The 18,220-nt window shown below is 34.1% G+C and overlaps 1 protein-coding gene across 3 annotated transcripts in view; it reads right to left on the reverse strand.

Moving 5' to 3' along the window:
- Window positions 1–18,220, reverse strand: part of LOC100747079 (lachesin-like) — a 158,564-nt gene that overhangs the window by 13,410 nt on the left and 126,934 nt on the right. Inside the window, exons 4-7 of one of the 3 annotated variants that reach the window (XM_024364588.2) lie at window positions 17,821–17,979; window positions 8,190–8,309; window positions 6,219–6,356; window positions 2,992–3,138 (exon numbers count right to left, since the gene is read on the reverse strand). In XM_024364588.2, coding sequence (XP_024220356.1) covers window positions 2,992–3,138; window positions 6,219–6,356; window positions 8,190–8,309; window positions 17,821–17,979 — 564 coding nt within the window. Of the gene's footprint in view, window positions 1–2,991; window positions 3,139–6,218; window positions 6,357–8,189; window positions 8,313–17,820; window positions 17,980–18,220 lie in introns of all 3 variants that reach the window. The other 2 variants (XM_012380679.3, XM_033318527.1) reach the window with 2 other exon arrangements.

The raw sequence follows: 18,220 nt of genomic DNA on the forward strand, positions 1-18,220 counted from the left end.
CTTTGATTGTATCCATAGGACTAATAAAACTAATTTGCCTAAAAATTCATAACCAAGTCATAGCTGTATCATTCTATTAAAATTGGCATTGAGAATGTAAGAAGATGATACTACATAGAAGCAATGTAAGATAAGAGACAGAAAATGTGGAGAAAGATTAACATTTTAAATTATTAATACTCACGATTTATCATTTTGAGAGATTCAATGGCGAGAATAAACTGATTAGGATTCTCTGTTTCTTTGAACTTAAGGTGTTTCTAATTAGTACAGTATCATCAAATTTGCTCGAGTGAGATTACACACGGTTTAGATGCTTTCTCGAAGTAAATAAGGTTTACACAGCTCGCCTGACTGTGGACGCGTATGCTTGTATAATTAATCCGAATTTCACCGGCTAAATTACTTTCCGAACAGGGTGTAAGGAAGCATCGTGATAATTAACAAGTTACAAAACTAAAGCGAAGCTGGAAGAAAGTTCAGCCATTATTTGTAACACGTTACGTATTTAGCGTAATAAATTTTTCGCGTTTCAACCAACACGTAACGAAGAAGTTTCTTCGCGTAGTGAAACGAAAATCGTTAATAACATAGTGAAAGAAAAAAGAAGAGAGAAGAGCTAAATGGTGAGCAACACGGAACTCTTGTTTTATATTTCTTCTGATCGCTAGCTACCAGTTAATGGCATTCATACTTATACTTCGTTTTAGCTTAATAAACCACCGCTATATCTGGTTTCATGAGTAATAACTTGCAATTTACTGGTTACTTGTGAAGAATCACTTGTCATCTAGTTTTTATGTTGAAAGGCAAATTTATAAAAATTTCCTCTAAACTTCCCATATCTGTCAAAATAATTACCATCCTTCTATTAAAATCTTTGTTTGAATAATAAAGTTAGGATGAACAAAGTTTTATAAAGTAACCAGTAAATAATTTATTAATTTGTTCTCCACCTCAATTAATCCGTAAAACTAATCTCCTAACTTTTCGGTAGAACCACTTAAGCTTAACCAAAGCACAAGTTATACGATCGTTACATTTAATCGTAGTAATAAAATTCGATCTACGAACCCCTCCTTGGGATTCCGATAAAATTAGCGTGCGCGATAGCCCCGATTTATGAAAATTTTTAAACGGCACTGGACACAGTAATTCCATATTACACGCGCTAATTGAATATCGCGAATTCTAACGACGACTCCCGGTGGTTCAATTATATTGTACTTCTGTTATTTTGCGGCAGCATTGAACCAGATGGCTGATACGCATACGTTATTTAAACAATTTTAAGCCGATTGACGCATCAATGTCGATTGCACACCACTTAAAACAAATGTATTCCTTTTAATCCTTTGGGGATAGATTTTTCTTTTAGCAACATATATATAAACACAACAATATAATAATATAGACTATAATATATAAAACATACATATCCTACTTATAATAGGATTAATTCTAATAAGTTTCAGTAATATCAAGGAAATTATAGCAATTGGTGGTGTGCAAAAGTTAGTAGACAAATAGATTTTTTACTTTATATTCTAAAAGTGATATCTAAGAGAATTTTAACCAGTATATGAGATGTGAGAGCATACCAAGTAAAAGAACACGGTACAAATAAATAGATACTATCATACATTTATATAATATTATTTAAAATTCTTTCAAATACCGCTCTCGAAATATAAAGTAAGAGATCTAGCTAGTCGGAAATTTTTGCACACTTCTTGTTAAAGTCCATCTTTGACCTGAAACAGTGATCAAAGTGGAACTACATTTATTAAGATGAATTAATTGACTGCGATAGAGTGGCCCGTAAAGTCCTTGCTACTCGAAGTTCATCGACAAAATTCAAGTGGGATTAGTCTCTCTTTCTCCCTCTGTCCTTTTCCCTTGATTTTCCTCATCAACTCTCGCACCCTCGATTCGATATTATCGAGTAGTTACAGAGCCATGTAATTAACGGAAGTTACGATAACGAAAGGATTTCGAGAACTGATAAGCAGAAAAGTTGCACAGTTATGAAATTACCACGCAATTACGACCGTTGAACAAATTCGTTTAACTTGACGACGTATGAAACCTCTTGTTCTATGAACCTTTTTTTTATTAAAAATAATAACACGATAATCGTAAAATCGAAAACATTAAATATGCAGAAGTTGTATTAATTAATCCCAACTTTTATATAACTTTTCTGTTCCGACTTTTAATTATAAGCTTTATATCGCTCATTGCCAGATTATTTATTGTACCGCTAGAATTCTATGTTGTATGTCTTTTAGGTAATTTACTTTTGCCTTTGGATTTTAAATCTGCATCCGTACAGTAAGTGGTTGGGTATTATATTTCTATTGTAAATTATTTTACAATAGTATAACTAATTTTAACTCTGGGTATAATTGATTCTTCTACGGTAACATGTATTTATAAAATCACGATAAGGAATTTGTTTAATGCATTCATTTAAAAGATTTTTATTTTCTATTGGTTTTAAGCTTCAATGAATAACGTGGATTACGTTATACATGTTGTAGAAATTACCAAGGAACCCTGGGCGGAAGAAGGATTTTATGAAACGCACAATTTTCCGCGTATTTTATTATTCGCTTTTAGAAGCTTGTGTAATATTTATGATTGGAGCTACCATGTGATTCCATTTTATTATAAAAGAGGCGAATTTTTTAGCGACTGTAGCGCTCTCTAGTTTGCTGCTTGGTTAGCACGTTATTAATTATTGCAAGCTTGTAATGTTTTTAATGGATATCAGCATACGACTTTATTTAGTTCTACATTAAACAGAATGTTCGATAAGCTTTTCATAAAATATGTGATTTTTTAACGATACCTGGTATCATTTCGAGCTCACAGTATATTTCCGCACAGTAATTGATAGAAGAGATATCAAGTATTCATAACAAATAATATGCTTTTCTCTGATACAGTGTATTCTGAACTATAAATAATAAAATTCAATTTACTCACTGTAAAGTTTGATTTTTCCATCCATTTCTCCCAATGAATTTTTTGCCACGCATCTGTACGACCCGAAGTCTTGGGGCTGTATGGATTTTATAGTGAGCCTCATGGTTATCTCGTACCCCTTTGGAATTGTTTCAACCTTATAATTGTCTGGAAGCAAAAACGTAGAGAATCTTTGCATGGAATCGTTTTAATAATTTCTTAAAAATAAATCAAAACATCAAATCAGATAAGAAATGAAAACTAAAGCGGTAATTAACATCGGACAAGTAACAAAAGCATTATGGTCCAATGTTTCTCCACTATATTTTATATCGCATCGTCTTTCTCATAAAATCTTTGAGACGAAAGCACACACAAAACCATCAGATTTCTCAAACCATACCAGTATCCAAGACCAGTTGGAAACCACTGACGATAGTCTAATAACGCGGGTCCCAAGAAAAACGTATTTTCGCGAACAATCGCTCTCCGTAATTGAAAATCTCGTTCAATCTGTGGTCGGTTGTTCACGTGTCGCCGAAGAATGCAATGAAAAAGTGCTTGATAAGGCTCATCGCCCGCGAGTTACGCCATTAATCTCGTGGTCGTATAATTGCTCTCGTCGCCGGTTAAAAAGCTAATTCGTTTAATTGCTACGAAACGACGACGATAAAGGAGGTGTGACATTTACTTGGAATAACAGGAAATTTTGCTTGACAAATTAACTATTTATATCGTTTTAAACATTTTGAAACGACGTGAGCTGGATACACGACGTTGTTTACGCGATCGCCATTTTCTCTAGACGGATGACATCCACATTGTATATTCATTGTTGTTCGTTCGACACTAAAACGTCTAACAATGGAAAAATGTGGAACATTAGCTCTGGGCTTATCAGTATACGTCGTTTGTCTGGCGTTCTAACGTGTAATAATTTTTCTATGGCCGCGTATTTCGCTTTATATATTTGCATATATCGGGTGTCTGTTTCTCTCGTCGTCTAATATTTTTCCTAAGTAGACGGGACGTGTGCAGGTAACGCAAATGAAGTTTTATTATGTTTTTGTGGAAGTGTGCAGCGTGGTTGGAATAAATTAAAGGAATTTAGGTTAAGCTTTTGGGTAAATGATATTTTTCCCTGGTGACAGGTCTCGTGTTTTAGTGCTAAAGGTTGAATTTAATCAGAGTTGTACATGATGAATGAAATGTACATATGTTTGTTATTCTTATGTAGAAACTAATTTGAATTGTAAGTTGCTACATAGTTTTTATTGGAAGATAGAATATAAGGGATACTACACTTTAAGTTTACCATCGACATCGAGTATCTCGTGATAATATGTTACTGCCCACATGGGAAAAATAATTTACTTCACATTGGTATTCTTTCCAAGAAAAGAAATCAATTGCTTGAAACTAAGTTTTCAATCATTAAGCCTGCAATATAATATCCCGTATTACTCACAACTGTTTTCTACCGATATGGCGATTATGTAGCTCTAGAACAACTCTCCATTCTTAATATATTAATGTTCTTCTCTACACTCCACAGGTTTGGAACATCAAACATTTTTTCCGTCTAAGAATTTCATAAATATTTAAACAAACTACCAGCTTATCGAAGGGAGGATACGAAAAGGAAATTATAAATTTCGTTATTTGTAACGTTTAACAAGTTGATCGCTGATGACGCTACGTTGGCGTCATACGCGAATGGTTTCCGAACGACACCGGAAATGTTCAAAAGAAAATACCAAAGTTCAATCACAATGGAAGATCCCGTTATTTCGATCCAACGATGTTAGGGTACATGCGTCCAATTTTTAATAGTTTTTGTTGTAAGAATGAGAAGTCTATCTGTGATTCGTAAAAAACTTCCGAATAAAATCGTAGATATACAAGCAAAGGTCGACAGAATTTTTCGGTAAATCTAGTATCAAAAAAGTAACGTTTCCGCAGGATGTTTTCCGTAATGGTTCCGGCCATCGAATAATACGATTTCAGCACGTACGCGTCATCTTTTTTTTGCTGTATCCCGATTTCTTGCGTTTGTTTCGTTTCATTCAAACCGTGGATTTAACGAGTTCCTGTCACGCCACGAGCCAATGTTTTTCTCACGCTCAAAACTCAATCGATGTATTAATCCAGAAATAAATTCTTTCGCGCTGTTCAGTAAAATTAAAAATACTCGTAACTCGTGCACAAAAGAAAGGAATTAAGATAGAAATTAAGAAAGTGGGCAGACGACGAGATACGTTATTAATTTTGTCGCGTTACAATCATCCTTAGAGGAGAGAGGGATGAAACGACACGCAGGCGCCTTATCGTTTCACGCGGGTACTCCTTTACTCTCGCCCTTCGCCAATTATCACGAAGAGTCGGGGCTACGTTTAGCGGGACAACGACGTTAGACTGAAACAATTAGGTATAACCGTATTAGCATTACTTGTACGTAAACTTTCCGTCGCGTCTTCCAACAAGAATGGCGCAATGCCGAGATAAAAGGCGCGGAAACTACGTCTTCGAGCTGAGAGTGGGTCATTATGTATGTATACAAATCACTGTTTCTAATAGCACTTATGATGGCTCAAAAATTATTGGCATATCATAGTGTTTATTATAGCATTTATATACTAATCAATTAGATCCAAGTATATTAAATTTCGTATCATTTAGTAATACTTTTATATGACTATAAACATTTGATACTACGAAAATGAAAAATATAGGAGCTGATAAAGAAACGCTTCATTGGAAAATAAGGATATGTGATAATACTTTTTGTGGTCATCGTATATCGAATTATATAAAATAGTAGGATTTTCTTTGGTAAAAGTTTTGGTCGAAGAATTGTCCACGATAGCAGATGTTGATTTTCTTTTAAACTTTTGGTTATATTCGGCATGAAACCCGCAATGATAAATTTTTACTAGTATTACATAATTTGTAATGCAAACGTTTTTACACTTCAAATATTATCTTAGAATTTTGACCACTGTTTAGTATTCGTAAATATGCGAATTTCGTACAGTTTTCAAGAATTACCAAGTAAGACAAAGATGTTCAATATAAACTAGTTATGGAATATAAACAAGTTAATGTATATTCTATGGACAGACTTGAAACTTTAAAAATACGAAGGTTTACTTTTAAAATGTAACTCATTTAATCGACTCATATTAAAATAAATATTGAGGAAACGAAATGGATGTCCTTTTATAGGAAAGAATTTAATGTTTTCGTACCATTTGTGATCGTTTCGTTGGATGGCCTAGTCCAATAAGTGATCGCTGTTGGATAAGCCTCACTGTGACATTCCAGGACGAGAGTTTGGCCCTCATAAGCGCCCACTAACTGATTTTCGATCCACACCATTGGCTGAACTGCAAAAATAATTTCTGATAATAATTCGTATAAAATTTGTCTCGTATATTAAATATTTTGTTCAGTTACAGGCATACAGTCGATTACATTCGAAAGTGTAATAATAGTTCAGAAATTTAGGAATAGCATAGGAACATATTTAAGCAACAAAATATTGTGTTGAGATATTAGCACTGCATTTTCAAGAACTGTAGACTACATATTAATTGATATTAAAAGACATTTTATCATCTTTTCCTTTCATTCAATATTTCTGTGTTACTCATACCGTACTTTTTCTCTAATACAAATCATTGTTCTGAAAGCAATACTTCATGGGACTGGAAGTTTAACCATGTTCATATTTTGAAATGTCATATTTTCCTTCTACTGAGATTTTACTGATATCAAGGCAAATTTATCTCTATATCAATTAATAAATTCTACTGAGAATAGAATTGCAATCTCCTATTATTTAATCACTAAGGAAAATATATCCATATTTCATAGATTTCAATGGAATTCCACATCCCATTCAATTTATCAAATCTTTGCATTTTTCAAATATTCAAAGTTATTGAATTTTGCTAAAAATATAATAAAAATCTCAATTCTACGTTCTACGTGAAAGTAACGTTCTACACTAACCGATCGTCATGGTGTTAATAAAAGCGACAGGAGAAAAAAGAAATGAATAAATTTGGAATTTCAATGGTTTTTTTTTAGTTCAAAGCGTGCGTTTTAAGGGTCCTCATTTTAATCAATCCGTTAAGATAGTCGACAGGTCGGTTCGTGACAGCAGAGGTTTGCCGCCGGCAGACAATATTTAAGGCGTTACTTCAGCGCCGGAAACAATGGTCCCCTGCATCTGCCATTCACGGTCTCCCAAGTGGCGTCATTATGGTACCGTTCTCCCGACAGATCCACGGCCATATAGCGAGACCTTAAATTGCATTTTCCAACACGTGTGCATAATGCACTGTTAGTGCTTCCGGTTGTTTGTCTTTGTGCCAAGCTGGAATGCCATTAGTTGCTTTACGAGTCGAAGGATTTTTGATATATACAAACGATTTAATTCTTTTTCGTTATTAATCCCATACAAATAGGATTGTTTTTTTGTTTGTATGAATTTTCAAAACTTGATATATTTAGTTGGAATTTATTTGTGTAGTTCTGAACTGATATTCTGAATCTGGTTCTGAGAATCTTTTTTGCGTTATTAATCTAAGTAGGATAAAAATTCATTATGAATATTGACAATTTTATTTAGTGTTATATAAAACGTATTAAATGTATTTCTCGCATAGTTAATTGAATATCATTGGCTTGATAGGGTGGAACAATGAACAGTAAGAAAAATACATTTTTTAAGAAATCAGATGAAATCAGAAACATAGTTATACAAGTTAATCATGATACGTGCTGTTCGAATAATCAAATAACATTATCTTCGCACGAGAGATCATTTATGTTCCGTTGAACTCTCGAATAAAGTTAAAGTAATTCTTTGCAATTTCTTGCAAACTTTTTCTCAGGAGACTATCTCGAAATATTTTATATTTTATAATTACCAACATCTTTATTAAGCAATTGCTTAAGTTTTAATCCCATGATTATAAAACTAAATATCTCAGAACTTTTATATACACTGCCAGAATAGTTTCAAATTTGATTAATATAATTATGACAGTCGTATCTCATTACAGTGCTAATTACACTTCGAAATGTTTTAAATGATACATATATGAAATACATATACACAAATTTTTTATGGTAATGTTAAGATATTATTATCGTAAGCCTGTGTACATATTATATAGTTTCTTAAAATGTATTTCTAGTAAAAAACCTACAGTAAACATTGAGCACGATCCGCTTGCTGACTGCTGGAGGTACACCATTCGACGCTATGCATAGATACGGTCCCATATGGGCACGTGTGACGCGAGTTAACTTCAACACCGAGCCCTCGCCTACTGTAACAAAACATACAAATGTATAGAAGTGCGTGTTTCATTTGTTGGCCCCGCCATAAGCGGCTGCGGGAACGTTTAAAACCGAGATATTTCCGAAAAATTGCTATCGCGCTCGTCCAGCTCTGCGAATCTCAAATAAAAGCTGTCAAATAGTGCTACCGCGTAAAATCCCAGTGCATTAAGCAGTCGATTTCGCATAGGTTATTCACTTGAATATCTGTTATGCAGCCTTTTCTGGTTTAGTTGATTTTTCGAGTAAATGAAAGGTTTTTCGGTGAATAGAAAGTGGAGTGGTAGAGATTTATTCCGGCAGTTAAAGTCGAGGATCATAACTCTGATATCTGAAATGTTGGAGCTGACTGATGCTGCTTCGTTATAAAATATTATAAGAAATCGAATCGTATTTTATATCTTTTGATGGTTGAAATTAATTTGATATTAATAATTTGACATTAATGCTGATACCCTGAATATACTGTATTTTATATTTTTGGTGACTAAACTAGTTTGATAGTTGGTCGTAGGATAAATTGAATATTTTATGCTGATAGATTTTCCTCCTTTAATTTATATCCTCTTTTACTTAAGCTAGACAAAATAACATGTATACACATTCGGTCACGTTCACCCAAAACCTTGGATAGCCATAAACTCCTCTTTCACACCCCAAGTAATCATTATCAATGCTCCCTTATGTCTGTAATTCTCTAAATGCAGTCAATGGCTATAAACATTTGTCTGTCATAAAAGAACCGATATATTTTGTACAAAATATCTTCCGACACATAAATTTATAGTTATATCATAATATTTTTAATATTTTGATTATTCTTAGCTAATTTAGAAAGAAGAGAATTTCCTTTTTAATTGCTCATTTAACTATTTATAAAAATCGTAAGTGAAGGAATGAAATCTTAAAATACATTATTGAACCTTTGCATAGATAGAGACCTTTTAAGAAGCATCCGGTGGATTTCCGTTCCTGAACTAGGAAATTATTATGCCGGAGAAAACAGATTCCTATCAAGTATGTTTATAAAATAACGAATATCAGGAGGTTACTGACTTTCTTCCTTCGAGAAATAAAGTTTATGAAATTTATTATTAGATTATTTTTACTTTAAAAGCAAACATTCTGAACTGAAATTATCAACAATCATTATACAATTTCTAACCATGAGAAATTGATTAATGTTTGAGTCATATTCACAGTAGTGATGTTTAATAAATTCTATTAGAATTACAGGTAAAATTTAAAGTATGTTATAAAGTTAAAAGTAAATTATAAATTACAGACACATCAAAAATATGATATAAAATATAAAATGAAATGAACGATTCTTTGGTATTACGCATTGGTATTAAATATGGCATAAGTACTTGAATTAATCAAGATATTCCCTCTATCAATTTGAAAGAACGGTTTAAAATCTATATAATGCAGACAAAAATCTTTTCAAACACCAGATCTTTTACAAATATCAATTTGCAGTTATCGTATATTATCTTTTAAATAAAATCAGCTTCATCGTGCTATAATAATAATAATAAAATCGTAACATTCGTTATTTATATTTTTCGAAATGATATAATAATAAAAATAATAATAATTAGTAAATAAGAAAAAAATGCTGGTCATTCGTAATTTTGGAATTGAATTTACATGATATCAAAATTAAGCCGATTCGGTACTTTCAAAGGACAGCGTAAGTGCATATTTTCGTTATGGCGAGTACACGAAACAGGTGAATTGTTATAAAGTTTGCTAGCTGTTTACGTAATCAATGCCTATGTTTACGAGTAATAACGTTGCCGCCGGGTTGCTGCTAAGGCTGGTAAACGTTAAATATGATTATACCCGTGGAACGGCTGTAATCTGCTGGAAAATATTCGAACCACGAGAAGTCGGAGTGCGATGCACCGGATACGAGTGGGTGAACGTTGCAAGGCAAAAACGGAAAACCTACTTAAGAGATTTAATTAGATCGCTTGAAGGGGCACATAAGTGATGTAACCGCGTTTAACGAAACCTCCTCTGTGGCCCGTGAAATTCTCCGTACCGACAATTTATTAAAGTAGCGACTGTAATGGTAGAAACCGCGAAAGGAGATGCTAATTTCCTGACTTTATGAACTTCAATGACATACGTAATTTGAGAATCTGAAACGAGAGAATCTTCAGTATGTCGGTATTATAGAAATACGAAAGAGACAAATCATCTGAAATATCGATTTTGGGTTTGAGATATTGCAATGCTGCTGAATATGACTATGATAAATCATTCTGAATTAAATGTACGAGTTTCGTGATTGGAGTATCCAGTTATTTGATTAACATTTTTCTCGTCCAATTTTTACTCTAATAGCTACTTTTAGAAAACATCATTCTCACCACACAACCCCTTCTTTAACAAAATAGATATAAACGCGCGACTACAATAACTTCAAACTTTCCTTAAAAACATTTAAAGTGTAGGGAAATCTGCAAGCTAAAATAACTATTAAGCCGCTAAATAAAGGCAGGTAGTAGTTTCAGAGTTTCATTGCGAAAGTTTAACGATTTGAAGAAAATTTCATACATTTAGAATCAAAATTCTTCTAAAATTCAGTCAACACCATAAGAGAAATAATCTAGAAGTTTTTTACGAAGGAACTCTCCAACGCGTACAACTTGCAGCTTTGCATTTTCCTTTTTACAAAATTAGAAAATTTGATAAAAATTTACGATATCACCTCAAATAGGATCATGTACTCGTTCGAATTTAATCTCTGTATAAAAAACTTTAAACGAAACCGCCACTTCAAAGTAGAATTTGGCCTCTTTGTTGTTTGGATCTTTTGATTTAGAGCCGCTTGCTGATCTGTGAAATTGATGGCCAATTTGAAAATTGAAATTTAATCTCATAAAAAGCGCTTTGCGTGTTGTGCTATCGAAAGAGGCGAGGTCCGAGACAGTCAGTAAACAATTTTTGAATTTTCAACGATGGAAATCGTAAATGTATAGCAAACACAACAAGTTGAATTTTATTCTAACGCAGTCTCGTTTCATCGCCAATATAATTAATTACGTAAATTTTATTACGTTTCACTACCGTGAACGTGACTACATTTTCGCAGTAGTATTTATTGGATAACTATAGTCTGATATGAGGAAATTAATTTCCTCGGACGTTGAAATTACTTCAAACAACGATACCAGGCATTGCACGATACGAATAATTCTATTAAAGGTCTTCGAATTTTATGGAATAAAAATAAATTGTTGATTTGTATTACTGCAGACGAAAAATATGGGGCACTAAATAGAATTACTATTACTATTCTTTACTTTTAACTATGGTATAGATTAAGTTATGATTAAATTGTAGTTTACGATATAGTTCAAAATAATGAAGTTTCTGTCAAGTTAAAATTTTCAAGTGCTAGCTACTAATATGTTTATAAATATTCAATAACCATTTTGCAATTGTCATCGATTAATAAATAAAATTATGACGTAATTGAGAATAATACAGAATTTGAGATTTAAAGTGGTGTGTTTTCTGTTTTATCTGCGTAAAGCAATAAACACACCAATACATTTGATGACTTAATCAATCAAATTTCCAATAACCAATTGCTAATCATCAACTTTGACGAAACAATAAACGATATTTGATAATTTCGCTAATTTCCAGCAACATGAACTCTCTATGTCCAATTAATAGCTTTTAACTACCAAATACCAATTACTAATTGCGGATCTTCAGTTTCTAATATCCGATCTCCTATTATTATAAAGCTTTCAATTTCTCGCTCCATCCGTTTAATAATTAATCATCTAAGATATAAAAGATACAAAGGACAAAATGTACCAAATAAATTACCAATTTTCGGTCTCTAACATTCAATTTCCCATTACGGAACAACTCCACCGTATGATAATTAATTTGCGTAGGAACAGGAAATGAAAATAAGGTAAAGAGCATCCAAATATTTTTCATTTTCAACTCATTATAAACTTTCTAAAACTTCGAAAAGACATTTTACCAATACGGCAGAAGACTAAGTTCGTAGTTCAAAGGAGAGGGTGATGCAACCCTAATTGAGTGCATTGAAAGAGGCGCAAAAAAGGCACATCCCTTTAAACACCTGTTGAGAAGATCGTTTAGCCCGTCGAAATTCATTCCACGTGTCAAGCTGTTCGTACTTGGGCAATTACGGGAACATCGCTTCTAGCTGTTCTGAAATTACCGACAGGAAGCTTCACCGGGGAAAAGACTTTGCTTTTCATCTACCAGCGCCATCAAGTTCGGCCTTGCGTGCCTGCTGCGAAAGGACAAAACGTCGTTTCGAAAGTACAAGTAAGAGAAACAGAAAGATAGGGGGGAAAAAGGCGGAAGAATAGAAATAGGTATACAGAACTGATGGAATATTTTATTTTTCTTTTACTTATCGCCTAATGGAATCGAACCGCTTCTCGTCGAGAACCGACAGCTGGGCGAAGCAGAAGCGCATAAGAAGCGAATAGGAAGAATAAAAGGAAGCAACGGCGACAAATGCTTAAAACGATTCCTTAAAACCAGACTAGGACGAGAAAAAGTTCATCCGGTGAATAAATCACCGGTATTTCATTCCTATCTTCTAACCAGACCAGCGAAATTCCTTCTCATTCTAGTATAGGTCATATCCTCTCTTATATCGAAACTTCGGATCCGATACATCCTATAGATACAGCTTCCAAAGCTTTCGGTAGATACCTGAAGACATTCGATTTTTGAGGATTCTTCTTTCTACGTGATGTTTGAAGTTGGATTGGTTCAGTTAGAATTCACGTAGAATGCGAATAGATACGATAAGCTGACGTATATTTGAACGAAGGAAGCTGACACTCTCCTATGAGATGATTTAGTAATTAATAATGAAATTTTACGTCAAATAGGATAATTGTATGACTTGTAATTAATAAGATTTTCTTGTAAAATTTCGTTTTCTGGTTAAAAATATCACTATTATGCCACAGAATTTACAACTTATCGATAAATTGTAACTTGTATTTTGTAAAACGTCACTGACGATGTTAGTTTCAATGTATAAAAAGTTCTAGATGTACTAAGATATTATTACAATCTTTCAAATATATGCTATAACCTTATATACATACAAATATATAATTATGTATCAACCTGTCTATCACGTGTTAACACTCATAAAGTATTGGTATTTGCATATGAAAACATTATTTTTAAAATGTAAAGAAAATTGTGTAGTGAAGCAATCTTTACTTAAATTCTTACAAGAAAAGAAACTTCTAACAGCTAGAAATTACCAAAACTCTTCCCAAACGTCACATTCTTGCTCTTGAAGAAGCGACTTGAAACATGACGGGAGCCGACTATTCAAACGTAATCGAACGATTTGTCAAACGAGGTGAGAAGAAAAGCTCTTATTTCATCCAAGGACAGAAAAGACAGTTTCAGGTTAAGCTCCAAAAGATTTAAGAAAAGCAGAAACGGGATCCCGAGTCTTCCAGTTCATGGTTGCTGCCACAATTTCCAATTCTTATTCAGTTCCCGAAATTGTCAGTTGTTTTAAAAAGAAATCGTTCAACCCTTCCAGACTTCAACTCCTTCATCAATTAAAAGTCTAGAATTAAGGATTTTAATTAACGGGAAGAGAACCTTGGCCATTTATCTGGCTAAAGTGGCTAAAAAATTGTCGCCTGGCTCGCTCAAACGAGAAACCACAAACGCTTCGCAATTGTCACCGTTGTTCGTAGTCTTAGTGTTTAAGCTCGAGTCTGGAAAGGACGAGGAGGATTGAGAACGATCCGGCCCAGGAAAGGGTGAGGAGAAGGGCGCAGAGAAAGGGTTAGGCTAACCCTCTTGCTTACGCACCTGCAGACCGTACAATTCGAAACGTCCCCTGCACTTCCGTGTGCAATTAGTCACGGAATGGGTTGAACAGTCATGGCGCCTCGAGGGAGCTGGGGAGGGGTGGACTTGGATCAGAGAAATTGCGTATCGGGTAAAGAGACAGAGTGGCACGAAGAATAGACAACTGAATAATTCCAATAAGGGGTCAGAAATGGTAATTAAGGGGCAAAAGGATAGACAAAACGACCGATGGACGCTTTGACGGCTTGAAAACTGAAACGCTCGTCACATCGATTCCACCTGGACAGAAATAGATAAGGAAACCGACCAGTATCGATTTCCGAATTGGAGGATAGATTAGTCTATACTATTGCATGTCGATTCCGAGATGCACTGTTCAACGCTGTTCGTTTATTTAATTGAAGTGCATCGTGCTTAATGAGTACGTCAAGGAGAATGACGTGTAATTGACTGGTCTGCGACAAGGAAAAGAAAAAGGAAATTGAAACTTCAAGTTTTCAGGATTGAAGTATTTGTCTTTAAAGGATTTTAAAAGCAGTTTTGAAAATTCTTATGGTACGGACATTTACAAAATATATCTGGCTCAAAAAGTATATAAAATGTCCGTACAAAATACTCTTGATAATATATAGTGGGTGAAAAATATGAATTTGTAAAAAATCTGCAGTATAGTGATAAATTTATCGCGTGCTACGTTCTATTTATTCTGTAGTCATTTCTATCTATCTCGCCGGTACCTCGGCGATATCACTTGGTATATTGATAAGCATCATTAAGTTATCAATAATTTTTCAGTAATCGTTAGTGTCATCTCTATATGATTGACGATGGCGATCGATCCGTTCGACGTATCACAAAATGATTATTATTAGTAATTTATTAACAATTCTCTTTCATCGAACGTTTTCGTGACTCGTTCCATTATAAATTAGAATTCTCCAGAATGCTCTAGGTCGTCAATAATTCCTGATTGATATCAGTATGTTATAGAAATGGGAATAATTAATTGAATAACGAATGATATTCGACTGAATTGTAATTGGATGTATTGTGCTTTACGTGTAAGTTTATGCGAATAATATGTATGTCAAATATATCGTCGAAATAGGACAAGACCGTTTTTGAATGATGTTATTCTCGTTATATTTGCGTGTGTGACAGGGAAGTCGATGACCGAAAACACGTAGAATAACACAGTGCGACATCCATAAACGTATTACTGTAGAACGTCAATCAATTATAACACATGAACAGTAAAGCACACGATCAATGCTTAACTGGATTCACTTTTGGCTCTAGTACCGAAAGCAAAATATTTTTCGACTCATATTTCATTATAATTAATATATTACAATTAATAATTGTTTGCTAAAATAATCAAATGTTCATTAATGAAAAATGTTCACTGCTCTTATGACTTAAAGTATTCGTAAAAGTCCCAAAAACAGGTGATTGATGTTTGATGTAATCAACCTATCAAAGAATAAAGTTGCGTTAACGCGGGATCTCTAATTTCCAAATACTCAAACTTTCAAGGTTTTTAATTTTCAGATTTTGAGATTTATAATTTTCAATCGAATATTAATATTTTCAAATTCGTTATAGAACAATAATGCAGCGTTTACGTATAATTCGTGCATCATTTCGCTGGTCTTCAATGGATTAATGCATTCGCTGTTATTGACCTATACGTTGTGCATGCAGCATATGCACTAAACAGAGCTACCATACTCTCAACAATATCTGCTGACACAGTTGTGTCTTTTAATGTACGTGTTTTAGCAGAAAGATTTTGAACGACAAGGAAAACAGTAAGCATCGAAGTTGGAACAAACATTATTTAAACTAATGTTTAATTAATGCTATCTTTGACAAAAGTAGAATTTTATAGAAGTAAAGAAAGTTTCAGCAGTGGAATATGTTAATCGCAAATATTTACATGATTATCGATAAATAAAGAAGTAAACATGCATATCCATGTAAATACATTAGAAAATTAATTTGTAAGCGTAAAATATTATAATAGTCTCTACAAACATCAATCTTAAACTACTAACAATGAGTACTATAGATACTACTTTCATTAAAGTTGATTTAATTAAATTAATTTAATTAGTAAACTCTAAATTCATAAATACAATGTTCTACTGGTACATAGTTCAAACTTTATTCGTTTCGTCGATTGTTTTATTCTGTTTCTATACGTTTCGCAGAATTATAATTGAGTCAAGTTTTATTTCTACTGACCGCGTTAAACTGTATCGAAGTACGACTTTAATTATTATCCTCCCTTGGCAAAATTAAATTATGCTTCCTCACACATGGTAGTTTGTATTAAATCGGGACCATGTGCTGAATTTTATTAAAATAAAATTGTAACATGGAAAAATAAACAAAACAAAATTGTAAACTGATAAAATAAACATCTATATTCATATATTCCATAGAAATAAAATTCTCATTCATTTTATTGCAATTCAATCTATATTCTGCTTTCATTGACTTTATCAATTTTTGTTAATCTAAATCTCCATTGTTTTATAAGGTAGTGTATAAGGGACTATATGTTCAATTTATATATGAAACTAATCGAAATGGATGAGTTAGGGTAAGCCAAGCTCGAATTATATATAATCAAATTATCTTCTGATCCGTTAAATATGATTATGAAAAAATTTTGAATAATCTACGTTTCAAAACAGTATACTTAACTCACTTTTAGTTGTGTGACCAATCTTATAGCGTACATATCACTATTTTACGTTTAATCTGTAAAACATCCATTCATACTAGAAATTAACTCCATCATTCAGTTTAAGATGAGTCAAAACACATGACTCACACGAGCTAGAATTCGTCGCAAGACATCTCGCGTCCAAGCACAGACGCTAAAGAAACGAGCAGGGGGCGCGATCTCATCTAGCTGGCGTAGCTGTCAAAACCCAGGCGTTGCTACTCTATCCTCGCAATAAAGATCTCATGCAATCAGAGAGGCGAACGAGTCGTGTGTCCTTCCCAGCTTTATTCGGCAGAAGAAGGTCCAGGGAAAGTGTGCTTCCCGGTGCGAGAAAAGTGGCAATATACGCGGAATGAGGCGAGGACGATTGCAGGATAACAATGCCTGCAGCGAGAAAGCAGGCATAAATGGACCCAAGGTGCGAAAGAAGGAAACATGGTCCAGTCGGTGCAGATGGGTCAAATAGAAGTAGCAGACCAGTTGAATGGCGGATAATGTAAAAGGAGATCCGGACGTTTCTTTGAGTTGTATCTAAGGCTATGTAATACCAATCGCATATAATATTTCAACGTTTTAAACAAAGTAACAAATCGGTAAATTACTGCATGGTTGACGTAAATAACTAGGTGTTGGGTTAAGAAAAATGAGAATTTTTAAAATCAACCAACCATTGCATTTAATGAGAATAGGCATTTTCAAAATCAACCTTCTGCTGCATTTAATAAAAGCTTCTGAACAGCAGAGTAACAAATACAGCATAAACTTATTAAGAACCTAACATTTGTAAGAGGTATCACTCATTATAAGTTCCTAGTTCTAGTATTAAATACAGTCTCCGCAAACCCAAGAAGTAGTATATCTGTCACGCTCATTCCATTTACTCCTTAAATACGTACCTTCGTGTGAATTCGATTGTGCGATCGTGCCACCAACTTCTCGCCGCCACGTGACCTTCGGCTTGGGGGTACCAGTCGCGGCGCATCGTAATGTCACATTGCTGCCCTCTCGTACCTCCATGTCGGTGCTGGTGGAGTCGTCCAGGATATCCGGTGGTACTGAAACAATGAGCACATTGCAACGATACTATCCCGCCTCCCTCGTGTACACCTCGTATACACAGGGCACGCTCGAACGCGACGCCATTCGATTGGATAGATGGCTATCTGGCCCCGATCTACCGATGTCTCGTTGTGTATTCGCAAATATTCCGCAACGCCATCGACGAATCGACCACCGCCCTGGTGTTCCGCATACGACAATCCGATCGTAAAACCGGGAATCGCTCGGCTGATCGTG

This window comes from Bombus impatiens, unplaced genomic scaffold (genome assembly GCF_000188095.3).
Source record: "Bombus impatiens unplaced genomic scaffold, BIMP_2.2 scf_0102, whole genome shotgun sequence".
In the NCBI taxonomy this organism is placed as follows: Eukaryota; Metazoa; Arthropoda; class Insecta; order Hymenoptera; family Apidae; genus Bombus; species Bombus impatiens.